The 26,606-nt window shown below is 38.1% G+C and overlaps 2 protein-coding genes across 3 annotated transcripts; one reads left to right on the plus strand and one right to left on the minus strand.

Annotated features, from left to right (window-relative positions):
- Positions 1-13,175: 13,175 nt before the first annotated feature.
- On the plus strand, positions 13,176-22,041 carry LOC130732615 (probable mitochondrial adenine nucleotide transporter BTL3). 2 transcript variants are annotated; one of them, XR_009017087.1, is made up of 5 exons: positions 13,176-13,808; positions 16,553-16,856; positions 17,650-18,117; positions 20,658-20,851; positions 21,179-22,041. XR_009017087.1 is itself a non-coding variant. In XM_057584628.1 (4 exons), exons 1-4 carry the CDS (start codon positions 13,417-13,419, stop codon positions 20,724-20,726), a joined length of 1,233 nt encoding a protein of 410 aa, XP_057440611.1. In that variant the 5' UTR covers positions 13,176-13,416; the 3' UTR covers positions 20,727-21,147. The 2 variants fall into 2 exon arrangements, 1 of the variants encoding a protein (XP_057440611.1); XM_057584628.1 differs by lacking the exon at positions 21,179-22,041 and having other exon boundaries at positions 20,658-21,147.
- A 2,476-nt stretch (positions 22,042-24,517) lies between these two features.
- Positions 24,518-26,219, minus strand: LOC130731936 (signal peptidase complex-like protein DTM1). Its single transcript, XM_057584096.1, has 2 exons — positions 25,791-26,219; positions 24,518-24,959 (listed from the first exon to the last, which is right to left on the minus strand). The coding sequence occupies exons 1-2, from the start codon at positions 26,030-26,032 to the stop codon at positions 24,872-24,874; spliced, it is 330 nt and encodes a 109-aa protein (XP_057440079.1). The 5' UTR covers positions 26,033-26,219; the 3' UTR covers positions 24,518-24,871.
- Positions 26,220-26,606: the final 387 nt, after the last annotated feature.

A 26,606-nucleotide genomic window follows, 5' to 3' on the forward strand; every position in this document is an offset into this window, starting at 1 on the left:
GCTGCATAAGATGTCTGCAACAGGAATAATTTTTGTCTTAGGTACCCATATCTTGGGTCCTTTCTTGTTAGTTTTCCCAGAAGTTCTTGGAACTTTGGGTGCAACAGGAGGATAATTCATAGGATCCTGAGTGTAGTATCTAGACATGTCAAGTTTGAACTTTCCCTTTGGTTTCACCACCTTTGGTTTAACCTTCTCTGGAATGACAGTACCAGCGGGAACGAAATGCTTATGCAATGGTTCGCGTTTGGACTCAGATGACTCATCATTCATGGATTGAAAGTAGCCAAGGCCACTGTTCCCATTTCTGCTCATGCCATAGATCATTGAAGCCATAAGACTTCTGTCTATGCCCTTTGCAAGGAACTTTTGAAACGCTTTCTCATATTTTGTCTCATACTTGACATCAGATGATGCAAGTTGGTCTTCTAGCACATCATTTTTAGCACAAAGAACAGCATTGTCATTAACAAGAGTATAGTTTTCTTCCATGAGTTCAGAGACTGACTTCTCATGAACTTCTGAAGAACTGGTTTTAACAGCATATTTCTTTTTAAGCTCTTTATGCTTATTTAGCAGAATATCATGTTTCTTCATTATTTCAGATAAAGCAGTTCTTAGCTCAGATAGAGAAAAGTCAGAGAATACCTCATCGTCATTCTTAGAGTCTGAGTCATCTTCTGAAGCTTCAGCACCTCTGCTGGTGGTAGCCATCAGAGCCTCCACAGCTTCATCTTCTTCTGACTCAGCTTCATCAGAATCAGTTGCATCAAAGGTTATGAGAGCTTTCTTCTTGAAGACTTTTCTTGGTCTCTTGTCCTTCTTTAGCTTGGGACAGTCACTCTTGTAGTGCCCAGATTCCTTGCACTCGAAGCAAGTGACTTCCTTTCCAGATGATTTCTTCTGACCGGATGAAGATTCATACCTTCCTGAACTTTTCTTTGGTCCTTTGCCCTTGCTATGTCTGTTCTTCCAGAGTTTGCTTAACCTCTTTGTGAAAAGAGACAGCTCTTCATCATCAGACGCGTCTGATAGCTCTTCAGATGAATTTTCCTCTTCTGCCTGATAAGCTTTCGCTTTGTCAGACTTTGACTTAAGAGCAATAGACTTGTCTTTCTTTTGAGGCTTGTCCCCTTTGAGTTCAATCTCATGGCTTCTGAGATGACTCACGAGTTCTTCTAACTTCAACGAGTTCAAATTCCTGGAGAGTTTCAGGGCAGTGACAAAAGCTCTCCACTCCTTAGGCAAACTTCTGATAATCTTCTTGACATGATCACCAGTAGAGTAGCCCTTGTTTAGCACTCTGATTCCAGCAATCAGAGTTTGAAACCTTGAGTACATCTCCTCAATAGTTTCACCAGATTCCATCTTAAACTGCTCATATTGTTGTATGAGAGCAAGAGCCTTGGTTTCCTTGACCTCTTCATTTCCTTCATGCGTCATGACCAAGGAGTCAAAGATGGATTTAGCTGTTTCTTTGTCAGAGATCTTCTCATACTCAATATATGATATTGAGCTGAATAGCATAGACTTCACCTTGTGATGATCCTTGAAACGCTTCTTCTGAGCGTCAGTCATTTCAGAACGGGGGATCTTCACTCCTGAAGCATCTACTGGATCAGTATAGCCTTCAATGACCATATCCCAGAGATCTGGGTCAGTGCCAAGGAAATAACACTCTATTCTATCTTTCCAGTACTCAAACTTTTCACCATCAAAGATTGGTGCTCTGAGTTGATTGTTGTTGTTGTTGTTGTCAGCGGAAGTATTGGCTTGGGCCATTGTTTGTTTTTCACACAAGGTTCTGGATCACTGAACACTGTTAGGTGTTAAAATCAGAACCGGAGCTCTGATGCCAATTGAAGGTGCGAAAAACACTAGAAAGGGGGGGTTTGAATAGAGTTTTTGAATCACGGGTAAACTTTTGGCTTTTTCAAAACTCAAAGATAAAAATTAAGTGCTGAATGATAGGAAGTAAAGCACGCAAGTATTTTATCCTGGTTCACTTGAGATAAAAGCTCAAGCTAATCCAGTCCACCTGTGAAGGTGATTTCTTCCTTCTTCTGATGAAGGCAATCCACTAAAATCAATGAGTGTTACAACTGCACTTTGCAACCTGCTAAGTGACTAACAATACACTGATTTTCTCACTAGTATCCTCTTAAGAAGCTGATCTACCAATCCTCTTAAGACTAGCTAAATACTGAATCAGCCTTGATTCAGTCCTCTCAAGATTCGACCAACCTTGGTCTCTTGATGAACTTTACAATGTGATGTAAAAGGTCTCGGGTTTACAGTAAGTGCTTCTAACAAGCGAATAGTAAACTCAGATGTTTAAGAACAGTGAAGAAATAATGCTAAGAGAATGGTTCGTATATGTTGAATATTTTCAGCAAAGTTTCTTAACTTCTTTCTTCTTTCTTCAGCCTTTATATACTCCAAGACTTATGATGTAGCCGTTGCTAGGGTTTTATCCGTTGGAGTGGCAATTCTGTGATATCAGACTGCTAGGCTGTACAAGGTAGGTGGCGGACAGACTAAGACTTGTACGACGTTGTACTGTGATAGCGACCTGTCCTTTCACCAGTTGACTTGTGATCGAAGAGCTTCAGATGAACATTAGTGAAGCTTCTGATCATCGTCAGATTGAAGCTTGGATTCTTCTGACCTTGCAACTTCTGCTTCTGAACAAGTTCCTCAGAACTTCTGATCGTCAGAGCTAGAATAGCTTGGGTCTTCAGAACCGACTTCTTGCAAGTCTTCAGAACTTGAGTCTTCTGCTTCTGGACCGTTCCACTTGAACATCTGGTCTTCAGAACTTCTTGAGAGCTTCCATCTTCAGAGCTTCTGAAGTATTTGCCACTGTTCAGAACGAACATGGTAGATTAAATAGCTCTCTTTTTAGTAACCCTTGGTTCTTCTTCTTCTGAACGAATAGGCATGGGTCAGATTCAGAACCTGTTTGTCACAACTTAGAAAGACAAACGTTAGGGTACCACAATTGTTCATCATCACAAACCTTAATTGTAATCATCAAAACATAGAGATGCAACCACTGATCAAACCTTGATCTTACACAGTTCAGTGAAAAACTTTCACCTACGTCTGGAGGGTTTGCACCCAAAGAAAGGAAATCCACTATCTCAAGATTCAGGAATTACAGACACTCATGAACAACTCAGTTCATAGTTCACTTCCTAATCTACCCAGTGTACTTCTACTTAGAATCTCAACCTAAGTATGAGAGCCCCTCTCACTTTCTCTCAATCACTGCCACAGTGATTGGTGAACACAATGAACAATCAGAGTTTGAATGCAATCAAACAACACAGAACCCTTCTTTGCTTTATAGAATCAGTGAGCAAAGAGGATTCACAATTAACAAAGAACAAAGCACAATAACAAATCCTAAAACCCTCGATCTCTCTCTATCAGCTTCGTTCATCTTCATGTTTTAGGTCTTCATCCTTTTATAGACTTCAGCAGCGGTAGCATGGGCTCTAGGGTTAACATGGGCTGAAGTAACAGATTGTAGCAACAACAAATCAAAACGCAATCTTGATAGATTCGGTTTACTTATTGCACAAGTAAAAAGATAGAAACCAATCTTTTAACAAAGATTGTTTCAACAAATAACAACCCTAGAGCCCATGCTACCGCTGCTGGAATAGCTACTTGCTCCTCAAGTAACTCAAAAACATATCTTCAGTAAATCTTCAGAGGGTCCACAACAGAAACACAAGCTGAGGACTGATGCCCTAGCTTCACGGAATCAGATGCCACGACATCTGCTTTGACAATCGGTTGTTTTGACAAAATGCATGGCAACATGTTCCAACAATCTCCCCTTTTGTCAAATTTTGTCTAAAAACAACTCACAATCAGAGAGGATAAAAACTAGAGAATCAATTCTCCCCCTTAGTCAGAGCTCCCCCTCAACTGATGCATTTACACAACCAACTACCATACTTCAAAAGGCATAGTTGTTAACAAAACACTCAGCAGCACAAACACACAACCAAAAGTACAATCAGGCCTTAGAATATGATGACACCAAAATAGATCAGCTTGAACATCAACGTATCAGAAATACTACTATCAGAAGCTAGCAGCACACAAGCAACAAACATAGCTATTGTCTTGAACTTGTCTTCAAATTAAACAGACCAAAGCTAACACTAGCAAAACACACATAGGCTGCACAGAAGCAACTTCACAGTAGGATCATAGGTCTTCATACAAACTTCTACTTCTTCAAACTTCTTTTCAAACTACTCCCCCTTTTGAGCACAAATTTGCAAAGGGTGCACGAATACATCCAAAAACAGAAGAAAATAGCAAAAGAACATAGCAAACTAGTCTTCAGAACTGGAATCCTCCCCAGACCCTTCTGCACCTTCCTTTGCACTCTCTTCAGATGCTTCCTCCTCTTCATTGCTCTCATTCTGAGCAGCTGTAGCAGCAGCACTTTGCTCACCACCTTGACGTTCTTCTTCTTGTAGCTTGTGTAGCAAAGCATCAACTTTGAGCTTCCTGGCAATACTCACCCTACTTGTCTCCTGCAAAGCCTTGGAGACTTCCTGTAATTCAGCTATTTTGGCCTGAGTGCCAGATTTAGTCACAGGAGGGGCAGATGTCCTGCTGGTTGGCATAGCAATGTCTAGGACATGTGGCTCCAAAAATAAACGTTGATCCAAGGTGATTGGAACACCACGAGACATAGCCACTTCATCAGCCTTGAGAATATGAGGATGTTGCTTGAGAATGTTCTCAGTAAGAAGTGATGGAAATGAAACAGGCAGCTTCACAGCACAAGTATCAGCATGCTTCAATGTCTGCTCAAACACAAAAGTTCCAAAATCAAAAGCGATAGACTTGCCAATCCTAAAGATCAATTTGGCAAGCGTTGCAGAAACACCAGAGGTATGCTGAGTAGGAACCCAATTCACAGCACCAATCCTGTTAAGGATAGCATACTTCACACTGAGATTTCCAGTAGACAACAACTTCTTGCTGGGCCACTTCTTCACATAACCAGCAGTAAGTTCCTTGGCCACATCATCCATGGACACTTCTTCATCAACAAACTCAATAGCACTTCTGCCAAGTGCTTGATTGATCACAGCAGGTGAGAACACAACACATTCAGCCCTCACATAGACTTTCCTGAATTCTGCACTATCAGGAAGTCCAACATCAACAGAGAGATTCACCAAGAACTCTCTCACAAGCTTCTCATAGCACCTTCCAACATTCTGAATTGTCTTCATCAGACCAGCCTTCTCAATAAGAGCAATAACATCCTTACACTCAAGAACATCAGGGCCAACTTCCCTTTCCTTGGCCATTCTCCTTTTGCAAACAAACTTCCACTTCTGAACATTATCTTCTAAGTGAAAGGACACTCTATCAATAGGAACAGCAGGAACATTTTGAGGAATACGCTTACCAGAAAACTTCTTTTTCTCAGAGGATCGAATGTCCTGAACATCGACTTCAACATCTGACTCAGAGTCTTTAACTTCAACTGGAATTTTCCTCTTCTTCTTCTCATTGGGAGTCTTGGCTTCCTTTTGCTTTCCTTTACTCTTCACACTGGCCTGTCGTGACTTGTAGGTTATCGGTGCAGACTTGGATTTCTTTGATGGAGTAGGAGTGACTTCAGGAGAAGAAACCTGTCTTTTCTTTTTCATCCTCGCAGCAACACTATCAGCAAAGGACTCAGTCAGAGGAACATCATCAGAATCATCATCAGAGATGTTCTGAACAGAGGCTGGAGCCTGGATTGGCTCTTCAGAATTGGTGCCCTCAGAGTTACCAGTCTTTGGATCACCATCCTTCGAAGAGGATGAAATAGAGATATCAGGCTGGGTAGCATCGCCTGAATCTTCATGAGAAGTGGAATCCTTTCCAGAATTTTCTTGAGCAGAACTTTCCTTAGACCCAGATGTCTCAACATCAGGCACAACATCAGGAGGCGATTTCACAGGAGAGTCTTCAGCATCGATTTCCTCTTCATCAGTAACATCTTCACAGAGAGGAACATTGGAGAGTTCTTTGTTTTGAGCCTTGGACATGTAGGTTTTTCTTACTGGGTATCTTGTCTTCGGCTTCCTAGGAGCTTTCTTTGACACAGAAGATGGTTGAGAAGAATCACTCTTCAAACCCATACACTTGACTCCTTTAGCAGTTCTTTCAATCTTGGCCTTGACGAATTCCTTCTTTCCTGAACTTTGAGACATGATGAATCGAGAACAATTACAAACAGAGTACAGAACAATGAAAAAGAATTGCAAATGAAAGATGATAAGTCTTGAAGAAGATAAATGCACAAGCGGTTGAGAGAACACAATTTGCTCGTTGGAGGTAGTTATAGGATAAGTGAACCATGAAGTAACTTTCTCTCTGCTGATGTCACAACGGCAGTTAATGATGACCAAGAATAAACTAGCCGTTAACACACTGGGGCACGCTAACTGCTATGCATCAGAAAGACAAATCCCTAGACTTCCTCTTAATTTTTCAAAAGTGATTGCATCAAGGGGTTTTGTGAAAATATCAGCCAATTGCTTGTCAGTTGTAACATGATCCAAACTGACAATTTTATCCTCCACCAAGTCTCTAATGAAATGATGTCTAATGTCAATATGCTTGGTCTTGCTATGCTGAATGGGATTCTTAGAAATATTAATTGCACTGAGATTGTCGCAGTACAATGTCATAACATCCTGTTCAACATCATACTCCTTCAGCATTTGCTTCATCCACATGAGTTGAGTACAACTACTTCCTGCTGTAATATATTCTGCTTGTTCAACATCATACTCCTTCAGCATTTGCTTCATCCACATGAGTTGAGTACAACTACTTCCTGCTGCAATATATTCTGCTTCAGCTGTAGACAATGAGACACAATTCTGCTTTTTGCTAAACCATGAAATCAAATTATTCCCTAGGAAGAAACATCCACCAGATGTGCTTTTTCTATCGTCTACACTTCCTGCCCAATCTGCATCACAGAATCCAACTAAAGAAGAATTTGTATCATGAGTATAGAGAATACCATAGTCACTTGTGCCATTGATGTACTTGATAATTCTCTTGACCTGTAGCAGATGACTAGCCTTAGGAGCTGCTTGATATCTTGCGCATACACCAACTGCAAAGGTGATGTCTGGTCTGCTAGCAGTAAGATACACAAGCTTCCAATCATGCTTCTATAGAGACTTTAATCAACATCTTCTCCTTGCTCATCCTTGGACAGTTTGATGTGTGTAGTAGCAGGAGTTCTCTTGTGACCAGCCTTTTCAAGGCCAAACTTCTTGACTAAGCCTTTTGCATACTTACTCTGTGATATAAAGATAGAATCCTCCATTTGCTTGACTTGTAGCCCTAGAAAATAATTCAATTCACCAACTAAGCTCATCTCAAATTCAGACTTCATTTGTCGGACGAAATGCTCCACCATTGAGTTCGACATTCCTCCAAAAACAATGTCATCCACATAAATCTGTGCTATCATGAGCTTACCTTTGTCATTCTTCACAAACAGAGTTTTATCAATTCCACCCTTACTGTAACCATTGCTTACAAGAAATTCAGTTAACCTTTCATACCAAGCCCTAGGTGCTTGCTTCAAGCCATACAAGGCTTTCCTCAATTTGTACACATGATCTGGATGATGTGGATCTGTAAATCCTTTAGGTTGTTCAACATACACTACTTCACTCAAATAGCCATTCAGAAAAGCACTCTTCACATCCATCTGATAAAATCTGAACTTCAAGAGACAAGCAACACCTAACAAGAGTCTTATAGATTCCAGTCTAGCTACTGAAGCAAAAGTCTCATCAAAATCTACTCCTTCTATCTGACTATATCCTTGAGCAACTAGCCTTGCTTTATTCCTTGTGACTGTCCCAGTCTCATCTGATTTGTTCTTGAAGATCCACTTAGTGCCAATGATGTTTACTTCTTTCAGGTCTAGGCACTAACTCCCACACTTCATTTCTCCTGAACTACTCTAGCTCCTCTTGCATAGCATTTATCCAGTATTCATCAGTGAGAGCTTCATTGACATTCTTGGGTTCTATCTTAGAGATGAAACAACTGTGAGCAATTATACTTCTGGATCTGGTAGTCACCCCTTCTTGAAGATTACCAATAATGTTTTCTTGAGGATGATTCTTCTGAATCCTAATTGATGGAGCTTTGTTTGATGGGATATCTTTGTCTTCCTTTTCATCAGCACTTGTTTCTGACTCATTGTCGAGGGCGGTTGCTAGAGCATCGGCTGGAACATCAGCACCATCATCATCTTCATTCAGAACTTCTTCTGCCTTCTTGCTTGGTTCATCATCCACAATCACATTCACAGATTCCATCATGGTCCTGGTGCGAGAGTTAAAAACTCTATAAGCTTTGCTGTTCATAGAATACCCCATGAAAATTCCTTCATCACTTCTAGGATCAAGCTTCCTCTTAGGATCACGATCTGCGAGGATATAACATTTACTTCCAAATATGTGAAAGTATTTTACAGACGGCTTTCTACCTTTCCATAGCTCATACTGTGTAGAAGATGTCCCTGCCCTGATGGTGACTCTATTATGTATGTAACAGGCAGTCTTCATCCTTTTATAGACTTCAGCAGCGGTAGCATGGGCTCTAGGGTTAACATGGGCTGAAGTAACAGATTGTAGCAACAACAAATCAAAACGCAATCTTGATAGATTCGGTTTACTTATTGCACAAGTAAAAAGATAGAAACCAATCTTTTAACAAAGATTGTTTCAACAAATAACAACCCAACAACTAAAACCCTTCTGGAATAGCTACTTGCTCCTCAAGTAACTCAAAAACATATCTTCAGTAAATCTTCAGAGGGTCCACAACAGAAACACAAGCTGAGGACTGATGCCCTAGCTTCACGGAATCAGATGCCACGACATCTGCTTCGACAATCGGTTGTTTTGACAAAATGCATGGCAACATGTTCCAACATCACTAATCACCTTACAATAATGGTTTGTTTGAAAGTAGTGCAGTCGGAAAGGACAATTGACAATAACTCAGCAGTGAGTTAATTACATTAAAATTGTATGGTAAGCCCTATAAATTAAGAATTACGATAACATATATAATAGCTGAGGGAGATGATCTAATTGCATAACAGTCTTGAGGATTTCTTATCCCTTTTTTAATCTCTGTTATTTGCTTGTTTGCATGCTCACACTACGTGAATCATCTTCAGTATTAATTTGCTTAAACTATGAACCGCCCCCAGTCTTAGTTACCCACCTCGTCTCTTAGGTTCAATAACTAGGAATCACATTCTTATATTACTTGAGAAATAGAGTGTACTTGCTCTAGTTTATGTTTATTTTTAGCATAACAAGCCACGATAGTGCAATTCTGTGCTGCCAGAAGCCTCGTAATTTAACCTAATTGTTTCTATTTAAGAGAAGACTGAAGGTGTGAAAAACGACTAGAAGGGGGGGTTGAATAGAGTTTTGAATATAAAAACTTTCCCCTTAAGATTTAAAGTAAATCTTTTCGGTTTCTCTAAGATAGATGGTGCAGCGGATAAAGATAGAGAGAAGAGAGAAGCACACAAGTATTTTATCCTGGTTCACTTGATAAATCCCTCAAGCTAATCCAGTCCACCCGTTAAGGTGATTTCTTCCTTCTTAGAATGAAGGCAATCCACTAATCAGATAATTGTTACAACTGCACTTGAAACCTACAAGTGACTAACAATACACTGACTTAGCTCACACTAAGATTCACTCTCTTAGTCTTCTCTAGGATCCGATCAACCTTGATCTCCTAAAGGAATCACCACTAAGATTCACTCTCTTAGTCTTCTTAAGGATACTGACCTACCCGGTCCCTTAAGGAAAATCAAACAACTGTTTGAGGTTGGTGTTTACAAAGGTTTGCTTCTAAATAAGCTGAGTGTAAACTAAATAAGAACAGATGAAGAAAGTAGAGGCTTGAATCTTTTCTTGTATTGCAGCTCTTGGTTTTTCTCTCTTTTAGCTTTCTTCTTTTCTTCAGCCTTAAATAGTCCAAGGTGCAAAGGATATTTCTGTTGAGAGAATATGACCGTTGGAGGGCATTTCTGGAACTTCCAGAACCTGCTGTGGCTGAACCTTGGTAGGTAGGCTTGTCAGAATAGTACACTGCTCTTGTACTTCTTGATAGATACATTTGCCTTTAACCATTGACTTCTGATCAGAGGAATGCTTCGTGTTGGAACTTGTGAAGCTTGGTGATCAGAGTCAGAGGGAATCTTGGATCCTCTGACCTTCGTTACTTCTGCTTCTGGACCTTCAGAGCCTTTGGTCCTCAGATCTTCTGGTCTTCAGATCTTCTGATCCTCAGATCTTCTGATCTTCAGATCCTCTGATCCTCAGATCTTTTGATCCTCAGATCCTCTGATCCTCAGATCTTCACCGGAGAATCCAGGATCACACGATGAGGCCGCCGAGGCGGCGAAATTCGCTGTCGCACCGGTGAATGATGCTGCCTCCTGCGTCGAGTCTCCATCCAAACCAAGAACGATGCAAACTCGATCGGAAAACGAACACCGGTTACAGAATCAAAATCAAAAGACCAGAGAATTGCCTAATCACCAACAGAGATAACTTCCTGCACAATCAATCCACGTGAATGGGAGTAGAAAGTTTACGGTCCCCACAGACGGCGCCAAATGTTCTAGCAATGAACATTGAAGAAAGGTATAGTACCTAGAGAGTGGAGAGTTGTGCTAGAGAGAGAATGAGAATGAGAGAGAGAATGCTGAATTTCATGTATCATTTCATCAAATGAGCCAAGGTCCTTTACAATTGGTCACTCCCTCCTATTTATAGAGTTCGGGCACTATCTCTTGGGCCAATTGGGCCTCCGAAGCCAAGGCCCATCTTAAGGTTAGGGCCCCGCCTCGGGGCGGGCTATATGCTAGGCGTTGCCCCCCTAGGGGCTCGCCCAGTCCATATACCTTCAGGCAAGTTGATGAAAGGAGGGCAAGTGGAAGGTTTCTCGAGCAAAAAGAAAACCTAATTGATACATCGACCACTGTTGACCTGATATTTAGTACTCCCTTCGTCCCCTATTATAAGACCCTTTGTGACATACCCCTTTGTCCCTTAATATAAGACCCTCTAGTAGATTTTAAAAGACAATATTATGATGTTCCATATTTACCCTTTACATTTAGTTTTTTTTAAATTTAAAAAATAACTATCACCCACTATTCATGGCTTTCCCAACCAATTTTAATTATTTAAAAAAATCCAATTCTAACTATCACGAGCTCTAACATATTCAAATTCAAAAATATTCTTAAACACACTAATTTTAATTTTGTATCCAACTTTGAACATGTTTAGTTTGTTAAAACTTGATAATCTTAAATCTTTAAACTAGACTTTTTGAATTTTCCTTTTTTAGTGGAATAAAATAAAAATAAATGATTAACTTTAACTACGGGCAAATATGGGAGTTTGAATAAAAAAAATTAAACAAAAAACATAAAACAACTTCATTATATATTTTATTGATAAGCGTAATTGTCTGAATATGTTCTTATACTATGAGAAAACACATCATTAGTGCAATCATGCATGAAAACCATAAAAATAGGCCTAAAATCGCAACCCATTGGGTCAAATTGAGTTTTAAGCACAAAACACCATCAACATCATCGAATCCATCAAAGTACCCATGTTCACCACAATTTCTTGAGCGAATGCCAATGAAAATTAGAAATCATATCTTGGCGCCTAATTCTCTCGTGAGTGTCTCAATTCTCCTAAATCTCTAAATTGACTTTATTTAAACTTAGAGGACTCTAGCTTGTCTCCAAAAAGTACATATGTTATAGTCCTAGTTAGAAATTTCGTCAACCTAAAATCCTACCCTGGTTTTGTCGCCCAGTGCATCGCACTTTTTGGGGCATGCAAATCATCACGCAATTTGATCAAAGTTTTGCAAGCATATTCTAGAGCTAAGGCAAAACCAATCAATTTAAAATTAGGAAGACTGAGGAGTTTCTCATCTATATATCACTTTGGTTAGTGTCGAAAATGGAAAAGTCATTTTTCTCTCGTCTCCATAAATGAGATCGAGCCTTGCTCAACATCTCTCAATGCTCTCCCGATGACTAAAGATGGTCTTCCGAAGATTAATGAAACCTTAGAATCTTCCTTCATATCTAGTACAATAAAGTCCACCGAAAATACATATTTTTTCAACCTTCATAAGCACATCCTCTACAAGCCTATAAGGACACGCTTGATAATTTGATCTACCAATTAGAGGGACATCATTGTTTGTCTCGCATCCCGACCTAAAGCCTTTCAAACAATGATAGGGCATCAAGTTGATGCTAAACCTCCATGTCACATAATTCATTTCCTACATGAAATTTCTCAATTTCCACTATATTCTGAAGCGTTCCAAATCCTTCACTTAGATAAGGGGCTTTATTTGTGGTATGATACTACATTTCTCGATTAGCATTATAATTTCCTCCTCATCACCAAGTCCCATCTTCTTAAATAATATTTTCTTCATGAACTTGATGTATTGAGGCATGTACCGTAAAGTTTTGGAACATCATTCCATTGATTTAGCATTCTTTTGACTTTAAATAAGACATGCCCACTTCAGGCAAAAAATAACAATGCATTTTTCTTGGAGGAAGACGTTGTTACTCTTTTAACAAAACCAAACAACAAAACATAAAAACATTCCACCCTCCGCCATCAATCTAAACAAAGTCTTACAAAGAGGTATCTTTCATTTTGTAATTTGTGCCCTTATTTGATTTCTAGTTTAAGCTTGATATTTTGAGTTTTTTTCCAAGATGTGCCGGTACAACAATTTGAAGAAAATGTATCTTTTCTTAAACAATTAGGCATCGCTTAGACAATAGATTATATCTTCACTCGATAGAAATGTCGGGTAAAATTTGTGCTGACTGCGTAAATTTAAGAAAATGTCGAATTCTCCAAATTACCCTACCCGTATCCTTTCAAAAGTTTATAGCTAACCGTTTTATGATTCATGTCGGATCTTACCAAAATCAATCAATATTCAATATTCAATATAGTAAACTAAAAAGTGTCCAGCAAAGAGGAGATAATTGTTAAATTGCTAAAGAGATAATGTTAAACCTTCTTTCGTCGCTGCAAAGAGGGTGCAAATAGGCTTAGCTAAAACAGAACACTGATACAACGTTTGAAACAAAGAAGCATCCCAATATTTTGTCATTCATCGATGGAGTTAAACCGAGGAATCATTCATTCTACATCTTATCATGCAACAAGAACCCACAATCCTCTATTCAATTTGCGTTGTAGTGATAATATGTGTTAACAAGTAGCAAACTCTTCAGTTTTCACCATCAAAATGGCAATGCCAACACGGAAACTTTGCAAGCAACAACAACAACAACATTCACATTCCCTTTCGATTTTATCCAACCCATGTTCCGATTTTGGTTCATTCACCGGAGGCAATGGGGGTTTGTTCCTGGAACCAACAATTCCCGATTCCTTCGTTCGATTCCTGTCTTCGAGGATTCCGACAACTCAGTCTTCCGAACCCAATCCTCGCCGGCGTTGTACTGTTCCGGTTGGGTGTTTTATGTCGGTGAGCTTGCTAGCTGCTAAACTTTCTGCCGACAAGGAGTCTACCTCGGACGGTGTCGTTCAGCTTCCAAAGGTTAGGGTAAGAAGAGGCAATGCCGTCAATACCACCAAGCATCTCTGGGCTGGTGCTGTAGCTGCCATGGTTTCCAGGTATAGTTAATTTCATCACACCACCTTGTTGGAAATTGCAATTGATGTTACTGTTGTTAATTTGTCTTAACAGAAGGTAGAACTAGAGAGAGTTTGATGAATGAGAAACTTGATTTCATAATTTCTGATGTATCTTACAGTGAGATGTGTAACTAGTGATTAATTTGCCACATGCTAATTACACTTGATAACAGCTTACTAACTGACTTGCAATAACAAACTTACTGAAAGTAGGAAACAACTAGAAACTAAGTTCATCGACAGCTTAGCTTCTCTATTAGGCTTCTATGTCGCTTTCCTCAATATCCCCCGCAAGCTGTAAGCGGATGAAAAATGTTTATCAATGTCAGCTTGGAGAGGAAAGAATGGGCGACGCAAGGCAAAAGAGCCTCTGTGAATAAATCTGTCTGTTGCTTATGAGTAGAGAGAGGAGGCAATCTCAAGAGGCCAGATTGAACATATTCACAAACTGATGTGACAATCGATTCCCAAATGCTTCATCCGTTCATGAAAAACGGAGTTAGTGGCAATGTGTAAAGAACTTTGGTTGTCACAATGTAAAACAGCCTGATGGACACAAGGAACATGAAGATCACGGAGCCAGATAAATGAGCCATTGCAATTCACAGGAAGCTGAGGCCAAGGCACGGTACTCAGCTTCTGAAGAGGAGCGAGCCATTGTACTGTTTCTTGGACTTTCAAAATGACCAATAAAGAAGCATGGACCTGAAACGTATCCGGACCAGTCCCAGGTGAAGACTTGAAATATTGAAGCACCCTCGTAGGTGCCTTATAATGAGTTACAGTAGGGGCGCTCATAAACTGACCTAGCTGCTGTGTGGCAAACGGATGTCAGGTCGTGTTGTAATTATATACGACAAACAACCTAAAAGTCTTCTGTGTACATAAAACCATCAGGAAATGGGATCCTGAATCTGCTGCAAGTCGTATGGCTGGATCAAGAGGTATAGATGCAAGCTTGCAAGTTGCAAACTGTGAGACCCGAATCATGTAAAAGGTCCGAACAATACTTTCATTGGCATAGTGTTATACCCCGGGCAGAACGAGCCACTTCAAGTCCTAAGAAGAACTTTAATGTTCCCAAGTCCTTGATGCCAAGAGAACTTTAATCTTCATTCTACTAGGGGAAATATGTTCTAGCCTAAAATTGCTTACAGCTAATTATGGAATGATAGAACAATAATTTATCTTAATGCAATATCTAAAACTGCTTTCTGATTAATATTCTCAGCTTATAGCTTGTAGAGTCCTCGATAAGCTCTACCCAAACCAATCATCCTCCCTGATTTCCTCTCCTGTATGAAACACTGAACAGGATCAAAATAAACCTTGCGACCATGACTATCGCACAATTTCTGAATAGAAGACGATTAAAACCAAACTGCGGCAGAAACAATACTCCATTCAGTGCCTTGTTCTCCCACAGTAGGTACACACTTTATTAGGATATCTGGAAAAGGAAGTTCCTGCTCCCTTTTCCATACTGCTTCTTAGTATCAACAGCATATGTGAAAATTGCTAACTCCTCTGAATTCACATGACCTCGAATTTGCCTCATGTGTTGCATCACTAAAGAGAAAACTCTATTCATGCTAGGAAGTGGTTCCATTAGTAGAATTTGTGATTTCACAACACTATAACTACCTTTGAGGCCTACAAGAAACCTGATGATAGAAGCTTGCTCCCTATACTTCTTCGTATCAGGGAAAGCATCACAGCTACATTGAATTTGACACGTATATGTGACAAAGGTCTATAATGCTCTAATTCTGTGAACTAATCAGTAACAGTGTTATTGCCTTGTTTCAATCCCGAAATTTCTTGCTGCAGTTCTGAGATCCCGACCAAATCTCCCTGCAAGAATATCTCTTTGAGATCCCTCCAAACTTCCGATTCATGTTCAGCATAGATCACGCTTTGTGCAATACAAGGACTCACATAATTTACAATCCTTGAATGAACTAGGTTATTGCATCTTTCCCGAGCTTCATGTGCTGAATCGAAAGGATGCGGAATTGGTAAGCTTCCATTTAGGAACTTGAATTTATTTTTAGATGCCATCGCTCTTCTCATAGCTCTGTCCCAGGCATGATAGTTTCTTCCATTCAATGGTTGATTGAGGATTCACCATAGATGCTGAAGGATTTTCTCCAGGATGGATGTAATAGGGACTCATAGGATTCTGCATTGGATCAAGATTTGGTTGTTGCTTCTGTGGATTCTGCTGCGGTTGCGCACCATTGCTCTTCCGCGCCATGATTCAACAAAGGAAAAGTGATGGCAGAGTCCTGGTTAGAGCTCGGATACCATCTTAGCAGATACAAGAAAATAGAAATAGAAAGAATTTGATGAATAAGATACTTGATTATATAATATCTGATGTATCTTACCGTGAGACTGAGATGTGTATTTATAGCAAGTAGCTCAACTAACTATACTCTAACTTGTAACTAATTTGCCACATGCTAATGACACTTTATAACAGCTAACTAACTGCCTTGCAGTAACAAACCAACTGAAAGTAGTAAACAACTAGAAACTAAGTTAATCCAGATTCTCTATTAGGCTTCTCTGTAGCTTTCGTCAATAATTTGTATGTGAAAGAACACAACTCTTGTCTTTATAATTGCGTTTTTTATTTTAATTTTGATGGTTATAAATCTACCTGAAACGCTGCTAAATGGTTTTGCACAATAGTTAATATTTTTCTCTGGATCTGTCAGAACTTGTCTTGCCCCACTTGAAAGACTAAAGCTGGAATATATACTTCGTGGTGAGAAGAAGAATATCCTTGAGCTTATTAGAGCAATTGCCACTTCTCAAGGGTTGAAGGGCTTTTGGAAAGGGAACCTTGTAAATATTCTGCGAACGGCTCCCTTCAAAGCGGTTAATTTTTGTGCTTATGATACCTATAGAAAACAGCTACTCAGATTCTCCGGGAATGAGGAAACTACCAATTTTGAGAGGTTTATTGCTGGTGCTTCTGCGGGGATTACTGCTACTGTTATATGCCTGCCACTTGACACTGTACGTAGGAATTTGTTGTTATTTCGTAGTTCGTTTTCTCTTTTACTGGCCAACTGCATAAACTTCCAGCATGCATCTGCATAAATTTGCATGTGGACAAGTAAAGCACTCATAGGCAAAGAAACATGACTGTCATGTATTTGCATTGAGAGGGGTCTTTGAATTCATTGTTTTCCATGGAGCAGGGGCTCAACTGGTGAGCTTTCATATATTCCTTTTTATATTGTAGTATTTATTGCTTTTAGTTTCAGGAACTGGATAGCAACCTTCTATCTGTATGGCAGTATGAGTTCTGGTCTTTGAGCCTTGGTGTGAACAAATGAAAAGACAAACAAGAACTCAAGGAGGAAGAGTTTATAATGTTGCCCCATTTTGTGCGAATGGTTTTCCCTTTTTGGTAAAAAATGTTAAATGAAAAGAAAATAATTGGCATAACAAGTTGTTTCATGTGGACATAAATACTCTCAGAGTCTCAGATTAGCTCATAACATGACCATATCATTTTAGTAGAAAGATGGACACACAACAGTGGGTCCAAGTCACGGATTATCGGACTTTGTCTAGGAAATGACTAGGTTATGTTTTATTTCCCCTTCCATGTAACGTGTACATGAGGTGTGTTCCAAGTCTGACTTTCAAGAAAAATGATGTAACATTAAGTTATGTGATCCACGTATGTTTTCTTCAATCATTGTGAACACCTGAATCGTAAAAGTTAGGTTTTGTGACATGTGTAGTTATTTTGCAATGTAATCACATGGAAATATTTACTGTATGGTTTGGTGCCCTTCAGATCCGAACCAAGCTAGTGGCTCCTGGTGGAGAAGTTTTGGGCGGCGTAGTTGGTGCTTTCCAATACATGATTCGAACTGAAGGGTTCTTTTCTCTTTACAAGGGTCTAGTACCATCACTGATAAGCATGGCTCCTTCTGGTGCAGTTTTCTACAGTGTATATGATATACTGAAATCAGCTTATCTGCATTCACCAGAAGGAATGAAGAGAATCCAGAATATGCATAAACAGGGGCAGGAACTGAGTGCCTTTGATCAGCTTGAGTTGGGGCCAGTAAGGACATTGTTGCATGGGGCTATTGCTGGTGCATGTGCAGAATTTGCTACATACCCTTTTGAAGTGGTGAGGAGGAACCTTCAATTGCAAGTGCAGTCTACAAGATTAAATACTTTAGCAACTTTTGTCAAAATAGTGGAACAAGGTGGCATTCCAGCTCTTTATGCAGGACTTCTTCCCAGCTTATTACAGGTATTTAAATTCTTAACATCTTAGCATGCCCTAGTTACTTGTATTTAATGACTTACTGTATATCTAAGTTTGGAATCTCGTATTTCATGAGATATTAGAACTATTATCCACTGGTTGCCAATCTGTTCATGTTGATGATTCACTCTATTAGAACTGCTTAAAAATTTCAATATAGCAAATACAGAATACATATTATTATTATGGTTCATTTATGCTTAAGTTTCTGTTTACATGGGTTATCTAAATTCCATTTTACGTTGTACCTTGTGGTGATCACAAACTGGCTTTTGCTTCTCTGTGTGGTCCTTCTCCAATTCCCTTGATGTCTTTTGATGCAATGTTTTGGCCACTTCTATTAGGATTTTTTAGTTATTTACGCGTGTGGCTATCCATAATTTCAATTGTATATACTAAAACAAAAGGAATTGTATCGTTCATGATGGAGGAGGCGTACGTATCAGGTAACACAGAATGAAAATTCTATGTTGCTACATAATCATTTTCCTTTGTGTTAAATTTAGATCTTCGATAGATGCTTGCTTTCATTTAGGAGAGTGCATAATTTGGTTTTCCAAAAAACCTAACCATATCCAATTTAAAACCAGTTATATGGTTGTTAGGTTATATAACTTGAACCACTTTTATTTCCTTTGAACCAGTTTCATATTTGGTGAACTGGTTTCAAACTAGTTTGGCACTGGTTTTAAAACTGTTGTGATTTATTTGAACAAGCTTGAACATGACTGGGCAACAAGCAAGGAGTGAAAATGCAGGACCCGCAAATGATGGGTGCTTGACGCCATGGGAAGACATACGACTCATTACCCTCGTTGAGACCGAGACAGGAGAGTACTGGATTTGAATTGAATTGAAACTGCCGCCATCAGCCGATTTGAATTGCTTGGGTGAAGAAAACCCATCGCCACTTTCATTTTGCTGCGAAGATTGATAGTAGTTATCTTTGATTAGATTTTACCTGTAACATTTCTCATGTAGTTCTCGCTCGGTCATTGAGAAGCGCCTCTGCTATATGATTAGCACTCATGAGCTGCTATTGGTGGTGCTTTGAGGATGAAACCCTAGCAAAGTTGGGTGTATGTGCTTCTGGAATGGTGTGCTAGCGCCACCCTGTTTAATGTGTGGGTGGGCGACAACGTGGACCCGCTCAGGAGCGACACGTAAAGGGTCGACAAGTTCGCGGGGATGGTTTCCATGCCGATGGAGGCTATGATGGCCGGCCCCACCTGCTGGAGCATCCCCTCGATCGTATCTCCATCCGACCTTGGTGTGCCTCCTTGGTGGATCGCTTTAGCGAGTTTGCAGCGGCGGCGAAGCAGCAGTGATGAATAACTATTGGTGCTGCTAATTTGGTTATTGACGAAATTTAGAGTTTGGGGGGAGGGGGGGGTATCAGATCTGGTCGAATGGCTAGGGAGCGTAGTAGTCAAAATCGGGAGTATAATTGCATAGTCGTAGGATTATGTGAATAGGGACCCTGAGCGATTAAAGTCGCTCCCATAATCCTTTTCTCCCTTAGTCCTACGTTATTTGTGACTTTAATCCCATAATCGCGATTATGGCCTGATCCAAATCTTTCCGGGTTAACCCGTTTTGGTGCGCGACCCATATGGGTTAAAACCTTGAAGTGCGACCTCAATCCCCACACTTGTCATTAACAACCTGAACTCCCACACCCCAGTAGCGACTAGCAACGCAACCACCTCCATTGGTGATGGTGATAGCGAGCAATTCGCTGAGTTTGTTCGCTATTTCAGGTTCACCCTCTTCTGTTCTCTTTTTCAGCCTTTCAGCCACCTTTGTTCTATCTTCTCTTCCTTGTTGAGGCTGCTCCTTGTTTGAAAATGGCTTCTTGATAAGTTTTAGGGTGTTTGGATTTAAGTACTTTGTGGTTGCGGATTATGTATGTATGAATTATGATTTATGTTTTATCACTTACGAGTTATGAGTACAGTGTTTCTAGTTATTTAAAGTGCTTTTTTTGTTTTTGTTAATTATGCTATTCTATATGCGTATATGAATCTATATGCGCAAACACAAATAGTAAATTTGCTAAATCTTATGATTAATTTTATGATTATGTGATTTATGATTAACACCTCCTTCCCAATTAAGGTCATAGTCCCGACTTTGAATAATCTGTTAGGGAGGTATCAATGAGTTGAGGTACAGATTTGTGAAGCCGAGAATGGATGGGAAAGGGTTTGGTGATCCACTTTAAAGAACCAGTTTTTACCCTTAAGATATCCATTTTGCGGTTTAAAAAATAAAATGGATCCATGTCATAACCAGTTTTAAGTATCCAGATTTTTTAAGTTATGTTTACATATGGATATAAGTTGGATTGGGAAACTGGTTATTATGAACAGTCCTACTTTAATTTTATAATATATGAATGTTTTATTGATCATTCTGCCGATTTCTTCTGTTTTGATTTCAGATTTTCATTCTAATTAAGTTTTCTTTTTATTAAAAGTGAAAGTTTAATAACAACATTTTGTATTTTAATTTACCATGTTCAGGTACTTCCTTCAGCTTCAATAAGTTTCTTTGTCTATGAGTTCATGAAGATTGTTCTCAAAGTGGAGTAGGCAATGAAGAAGAAGCTGTTGCACAATTATAAGCTGACATATTCTCAGAATGGTGAAGTTCAACTTCAAATGGCAACCATATTTGATGTTTTCGTTCGAGGGCGAAACTTGAAAGCATAATTCAGGTCAGCAATCCCATACAAATGATCTTGCCATCAATATCACATGTATTTCCAAGAGACAGTTTTTGTTCTTACTCGACAGTCACTATACCCTAGGGTTCATAGTTTGCAGATAAATTTATGAACAATTGCCAGATTTTGACTCTTATTCTTATTTGTCTAAACATTTTTGTTAGCTTTTTTCCATCTGGCAGTTGGTCTTCATGATCTTGGTGTGTCCAAGCGAGTCTTTTTACTTTAGGTTGTAACTCAAATGTAGCTTATCTAATATTCATGTGCATTTCCTGCACCTAACTGGATTTTCTACTTGTCAATGCCACTTGATTTTAGGGTTCCAATCATAAGAGAGAAAAGGTTTTGTCAAATCAGGTAAGTAGAGGCCTCACTGTACCGTTTTGTGGGGGCTATTGCAAACTTGTTCCCGTTCATGCAAGTTGCAATTGAGAAAGTTTGTAAGAGCTGATGTGGTTGTTTAGCAGCGATCAAAATGCATGGCTATGTACAGGACATGGAAGTATTTTGTGAAGTTATACGCAAGTATTTGGCTTTTTTAATTGGGTTTTTGTGTACTAGCATGTTTGGATCAATTTCTCTTTCATCAGAACCAATTCTAACCCCCATAAGCTACACTCACCCGGCTCTAGCTTCTTCAAGAGAGGAATGTTACTCAGATAACATTGCCTTAGGTGGTTGGTGGAATTCTGAATCTTCTATTTGGAAATGTACGTGGTTGAATATTTTGTTAACGCATAGATGGTGAAATTCTGAATCGTAGGTGGTTGGTGGAATTCTGAATCTTCAGCTAGCACAACCGTTTCTGGATGGACATTGTTTCTTGGAGGAGCACCGAAATAACGTGTTCTTAAACTATCCATTATAAGTTTCGAACTTGGTCGTTTTATGGAAGCGTATCCTTTGTGGTTGGGGTACACCACAACTTTGATTCAATTTGAAGAATAGGACGGAAAAGGAGCACTATTTTATAGAGCTCTCGATGTGAGCAATGGTTCTTGAACCTAGTTCAAACCGGCTCTTCGGTTGGTTACATTGGTAAAAAACATGCTTATATTTTTTCAAGCCAATTTGACTTGACTCAGTTTACCCATGAGTCAAGGTGGATTTTCATGTAAACTGTTTTTTTTTTAACATATCATTAAAAAAAATAAAATGATATAAAAATACATTTTCTTATATTTTTCTTGGTTTTATTTATTTTTAATTACTTTACTAGTTTTTTATATTTTTTAATTTAGGTGAACCAACTCACCTTTATTTTTTTCAAAGATTAGCATTTCATTGGATAAGTAGGCCTAAAAGCCCCTAATCGGGGGTGTATAAGCAAAGCACAGGCTACGATAAAGGAGAGCATCTAACAAACATTGGAGCCAAAATGAGTTTTGGCTTGTGAGCCAAGCCAGTTTATTGGTGGATTGAAGTGGTAAAAAAACATGCTCATATTTTCTCAGGCTAATTTGAGTCGACTCATTTAACTCGTGAGTCAAAATTTGTTTGAGTCGGGTTGACTCACTCAACCATCTTTTATTTTACTTTTTTTATAAGCAATGTGTATTATATTAAAGAGAAGTACAATTCTTCAACCTAATACAAGTATAAACATTTATTTTACTTATTATTTAAAGTTTATAAATTATATTAAATACATTTTTCTTAGTGATATTTATAATATTTTAATTATTTTTCTAATTAATCTCTTAAATTAGATGAGTCAACTCCCCTAACTCACAAAGAAGTGAGCCAACTCAATTTGATTTACTTTCCGCATAACTCGTGGTGAGTCAACCCGGTTCTACGCATTTCCTATGTCATTGAACTTTTTATTTTCTTCGAGACTAAAGCACGAAGAGAGAAGAGAAGAGTCTATTATGGGATGAGAATTGAAACCATAATCAGTGCATTTGGGAGTTGACATCTATTTTGGAAAAGAGTGAGAAGTGGTTAGCAAGCTAAATAACCTTCACAATAGCTGGCTGTAGGCCTTTGGTAAAATTTACTCCAAGTTACTCCCTCAGGTTTTGATGTATAAGTTATTTTTATCTAATTCCCTTGAATTAAGAAAAGTAGTTACTAATAATAAATTTGTAAATAAAATTATAAACTTTTTTTAAATTATCTTTATTTAATATCCTATAAATTTCTCACTCCAATCTAATTAATTTTGTTATATCATTTAAAAGTCGCTCATGTAAAATTGTAATTATCATACTCATACATACCTGACATAATTTTATTGGTGAAATAGAATAATTTTATTGGTGAAATAGAAAATTTGACATCAAATAAAACAACAGATCATCATGCATGTGTTAAGAGACCTCTGATAAGACCACATTGATAAAATATTCAAAGAAAAAAGTATTGGAGAATTGCAAGTGGAAAATATTGGGACCTCTCTTTATCATCAAGGATTAGATTGGCGAGCAACTAATATATACACACTTCTCAAATACCTCATTTTCTGTGTTTCACTTCTTAGTACATTATATTATATGTCATATTTATTATTTCTCTCCCTCATCGAAAAAATGTATTATCTCACTCTATTGTGTTCAATTTTTTTGATTGTCTACATTCTTAGAGCATCTCCAATGAGAGTATGTAATGTTAAATACATACTCTCACCAATATCTATTACCATTGGAGCATATTTTTAATTCCAACATGAAAAGTGTGTTTGCATTTATTATTGCTTAACGTAAAAGGTTTAAATAAAACTTGCAATTAATAAAATAATTATTTTATATAAACTTTTAAGAGTTGTTGAGTTGGAGTAAAAATTAATAAAATAATGTAGATGATGTGACATTACTGTGAGTTATAAAAAGTAAAAGGTAAATACTTTAGTGAATATCAGGGTTAAATATGTTCTTAGATGATTTACCGAAGATTGTAATTATAGCATAGGACTTACCAAGATGTTATTTTTTTGATACACTTAGCAGGATGTTATTAAATATAGGACAAGACAAGATGAACATATAAGGGAGTTCATTTTCTTATGCACCTAATGAGAGTGTGCAATTGATTTTAACCTTATTAAATCTCAGCCAAACTAATTGTGGTAAATAAGGATAAATAAAGTAGGTGCCAACTATCTCAACTAGTGGACCATGGTGACTGGATGAAGCTCAAGATCAATAAGAAGGGTTCTTGGGATGTGGAAACTCTGACAAAAAAAATTGGATTGGTGGACATTAAATGGAAAATGCTCATTGGACATGGGTGCACATATGACACTTGGACAAAGGGCTCAGACACCTTATCTTGAACCAACCTTTGAAAGAAATATAGCTCAGATCCTCTTCTTCCTTTTTCTATAGCATGACCAGAGTAACTAAATTAAATTACTAAACACAATTTGGTAATCTCACCAAGACCACCAATCCTAATTAATATCATCACTAAATAACTAATTTCTTCCAATTAACAAGATATCCATGAAACTTATATGCATTACCTTTCTCAAATAATAGAGGTCAAAATAAGACAAGTTAATTATATAGGGTTAAGAACAACCAACCAATCACATTTGATGAGTAAGTGTGCATTATATAGGTATCAAACGACCTCCCTCTTCATTTCTTGTGAAGAACCATGGATGACTCTTCAAGAAGTCACTAACAAGGTTCCTCATTTTCCATTATCACATAACTATAACTATACATTAACTATGAAATCATAAGCTTACAAATATCTAACTATCACACGTTTACCATATATGATCGTCAAGATGTTAATTAACTAGATTGATATTATGTACTTTACAAAAAAAATAACAAATAATTTAAATGTATTGAACACTTGTTCCTAGTGTCCGTATATCAAAAGAGAGGATCAAATTCATTCTAGTTATTCTTTTGAATTTTTACTCTGACAAGTAGTGAAGCACCTCTTTGGCAATCACTGCTCTGGTTTTTGGATTCCTCCAAATTAAACAAATAAAATCAACCAAAGTATAAACTAAGGGCTAAAATTCGTGCTCATGAACACAAAATTCGATGATCATTATCCTGATACGTACTCCCACCATTTGTAAATTGCATATCCGTAAACCCCGATATAACCAATCACTCTCAAAGGAGAATTTGCAAATCTGCATCAGAAATGAAAACTCTAATAAGAAAATAACATTAGTCCAAACACACATACACCAGCTCATACATATTCCTAATAAGATTAAGAGCACAAAGGTCAGGTCTTAGAGATGTCTTTGATCATCCACTAGAGACCGAAATCCTCAGTCCCAATTAGGTGTAATCATCCTGTTCCACCAATCAAAAATCGTGCCATGTAACTTAAAAATCATCAATTTAAGGTTATAAATACAATTTGATCGGTAGAACAAATTGTCACAGTCATACAGGCATACCTACGTTAAAAATCATCAATTTAAGATTATAAATACAATTTGATCGGTAGAGAAAATTGTCATACTCGTATAGGCATACCTACGTTAAAAGTCATCAATGTAAACTTATAATTGTCATACTCATACCTACATTACACAATTTGATCGGTAAAGCAAGAGATGAGACATCTAACACCCAATGAGAATTGAGGAGAAAAACTAATTTTATGACCATAACAATACAAACTGTAATCGTAGAACTAATTTCAACAACATTACTTTCCTCAAAGTAGATCATGGTTTTAAATTTAAGCCCGCTGCGGCAATTGCAATGGTAACAAAAGATTTAAGGGTTTCTACAACTGCATCGTGATTCACAACACGTGTATCAATCGCATTTAACTTTAATCTTTTTAAATATTAACGATAGCGATGTGAATTACGACCTCGAATTAAAACATTAAATAGATCTTCTCAAAAGTGACCCTACTAAAGAAACTGAATTCACTAACTAAAGAGATCATATGAACACAAGCAAATAAATCATGTGAAAGATCGAAAGGGGAGGGGGGGCACCTTAGAAATCCAGATCCTTGATGAAGAGAGGCTTCCCTTTCCTCAGAAGTAACAGGGTAAGGCCAACGGGAGAAATCACGGTTGAAGTAATCCCAATCAGGTAGAAGCACACCACCAATCCCAGCTACACCCAAAACGTAAGTAACCATCATCTTCTTGAACGAGTTAGTGCATATGCCAACCACCAATATAAGTGCTGCAAGCCAAAGCAGAGAGGTTCTGAGGGCAGCGTCGTTCGCCATCGGAGAGAGTCCAGATTAGATTAGATTGAAGAGGATGATATATGATGATGATGGTGGTGGTAGTAAATGGGTACTAAAATGAAGGAGGAGTTAGCTAGAGTGCACAATTACAGGGTGAGGCCATGAGCGGAAGGTGTATAGTTAGGTGTTATCAGCTTTAAATGTCCTTGTCAACCCAACGCTCCCTCTTGCACTCTAAATGTTGCATTTAATGTTGCGACTTTGGTGTTGGCGGGTGCTATTGCTATTTTTTCTTGCTCGAAATTTTGTACACACTGCTAATGCCTCAAAAAACTTAATTGGTTTTCTTTGAACTGCGTTTGATTTTACTTTATTTTCTTTTGAAAAAAGTCATTTTGGTAAAATATTTTTTTTAAAATTTTATCTTCAGAAAATAGAAAGCATAGCACTCGTTCAATGCTCTGAAAAATTATGTTTTTAACATTTAAAATTGTAATATAAATTTTGGAGTTCAATTGATATTAATGTGTATAGAATTTTTACGACATTCAATCACTATGTCACGTAAGACAAACAGTTACAATCCTTATTTATTAAATTAAATTAAAATTAT

The sequence above is a fragment of the Lotus japonicus genome, chromosome 1, assembly GCF_012489685.1.
Source record: "Lotus japonicus ecotype B-129 chromosome 1, LjGifu_v1.2".
NCBI lineage: Eukaryota > Viridiplantae > Streptophyta > Magnoliopsida > Fabales > Fabaceae > Lotus > Lotus japonicus.

Excerpts from the sequence above, each read along its gene's own strand:
- LOC130732615 (XM_057584628.1), top strand. The coding sequence starts at position 13,417 with ATGGCAATGCCAACACGGAAACTTTGCAAGCAACAACAACAACAACAT. Across the intron at positions 16,857-17,649 it reads TATGCCTGCCACTTGACACT|ATCCGAACCAAGCTAGTGGC; the intron begins GTACGTAGGAAT and ends GGTGCCCTTCAG. Across the intron at positions 18,118-20,657 it reads TTCTTCCCAGCTTATTACAG|GTACTTCCTTCAGCTTCAAT; the intron begins GTATTTAAATTC and ends TACCATGTTCAG.
- LOC130731936 (XM_057584096.1), bottom strand. The coding sequence starts at position 26,032 with ATGGCGAACGACGCTGCCCTCAGAACCTCTCTGCTTTGGCTTGCAGCA. Across the intron at positions 24,960-25,790 it reads CAAGGATCTGGATTTCTAAG|ATTTGCAAATTCTCCTTTGA; the intron begins GTGCCCCCCCTC and ends TTTCTGATGCAG.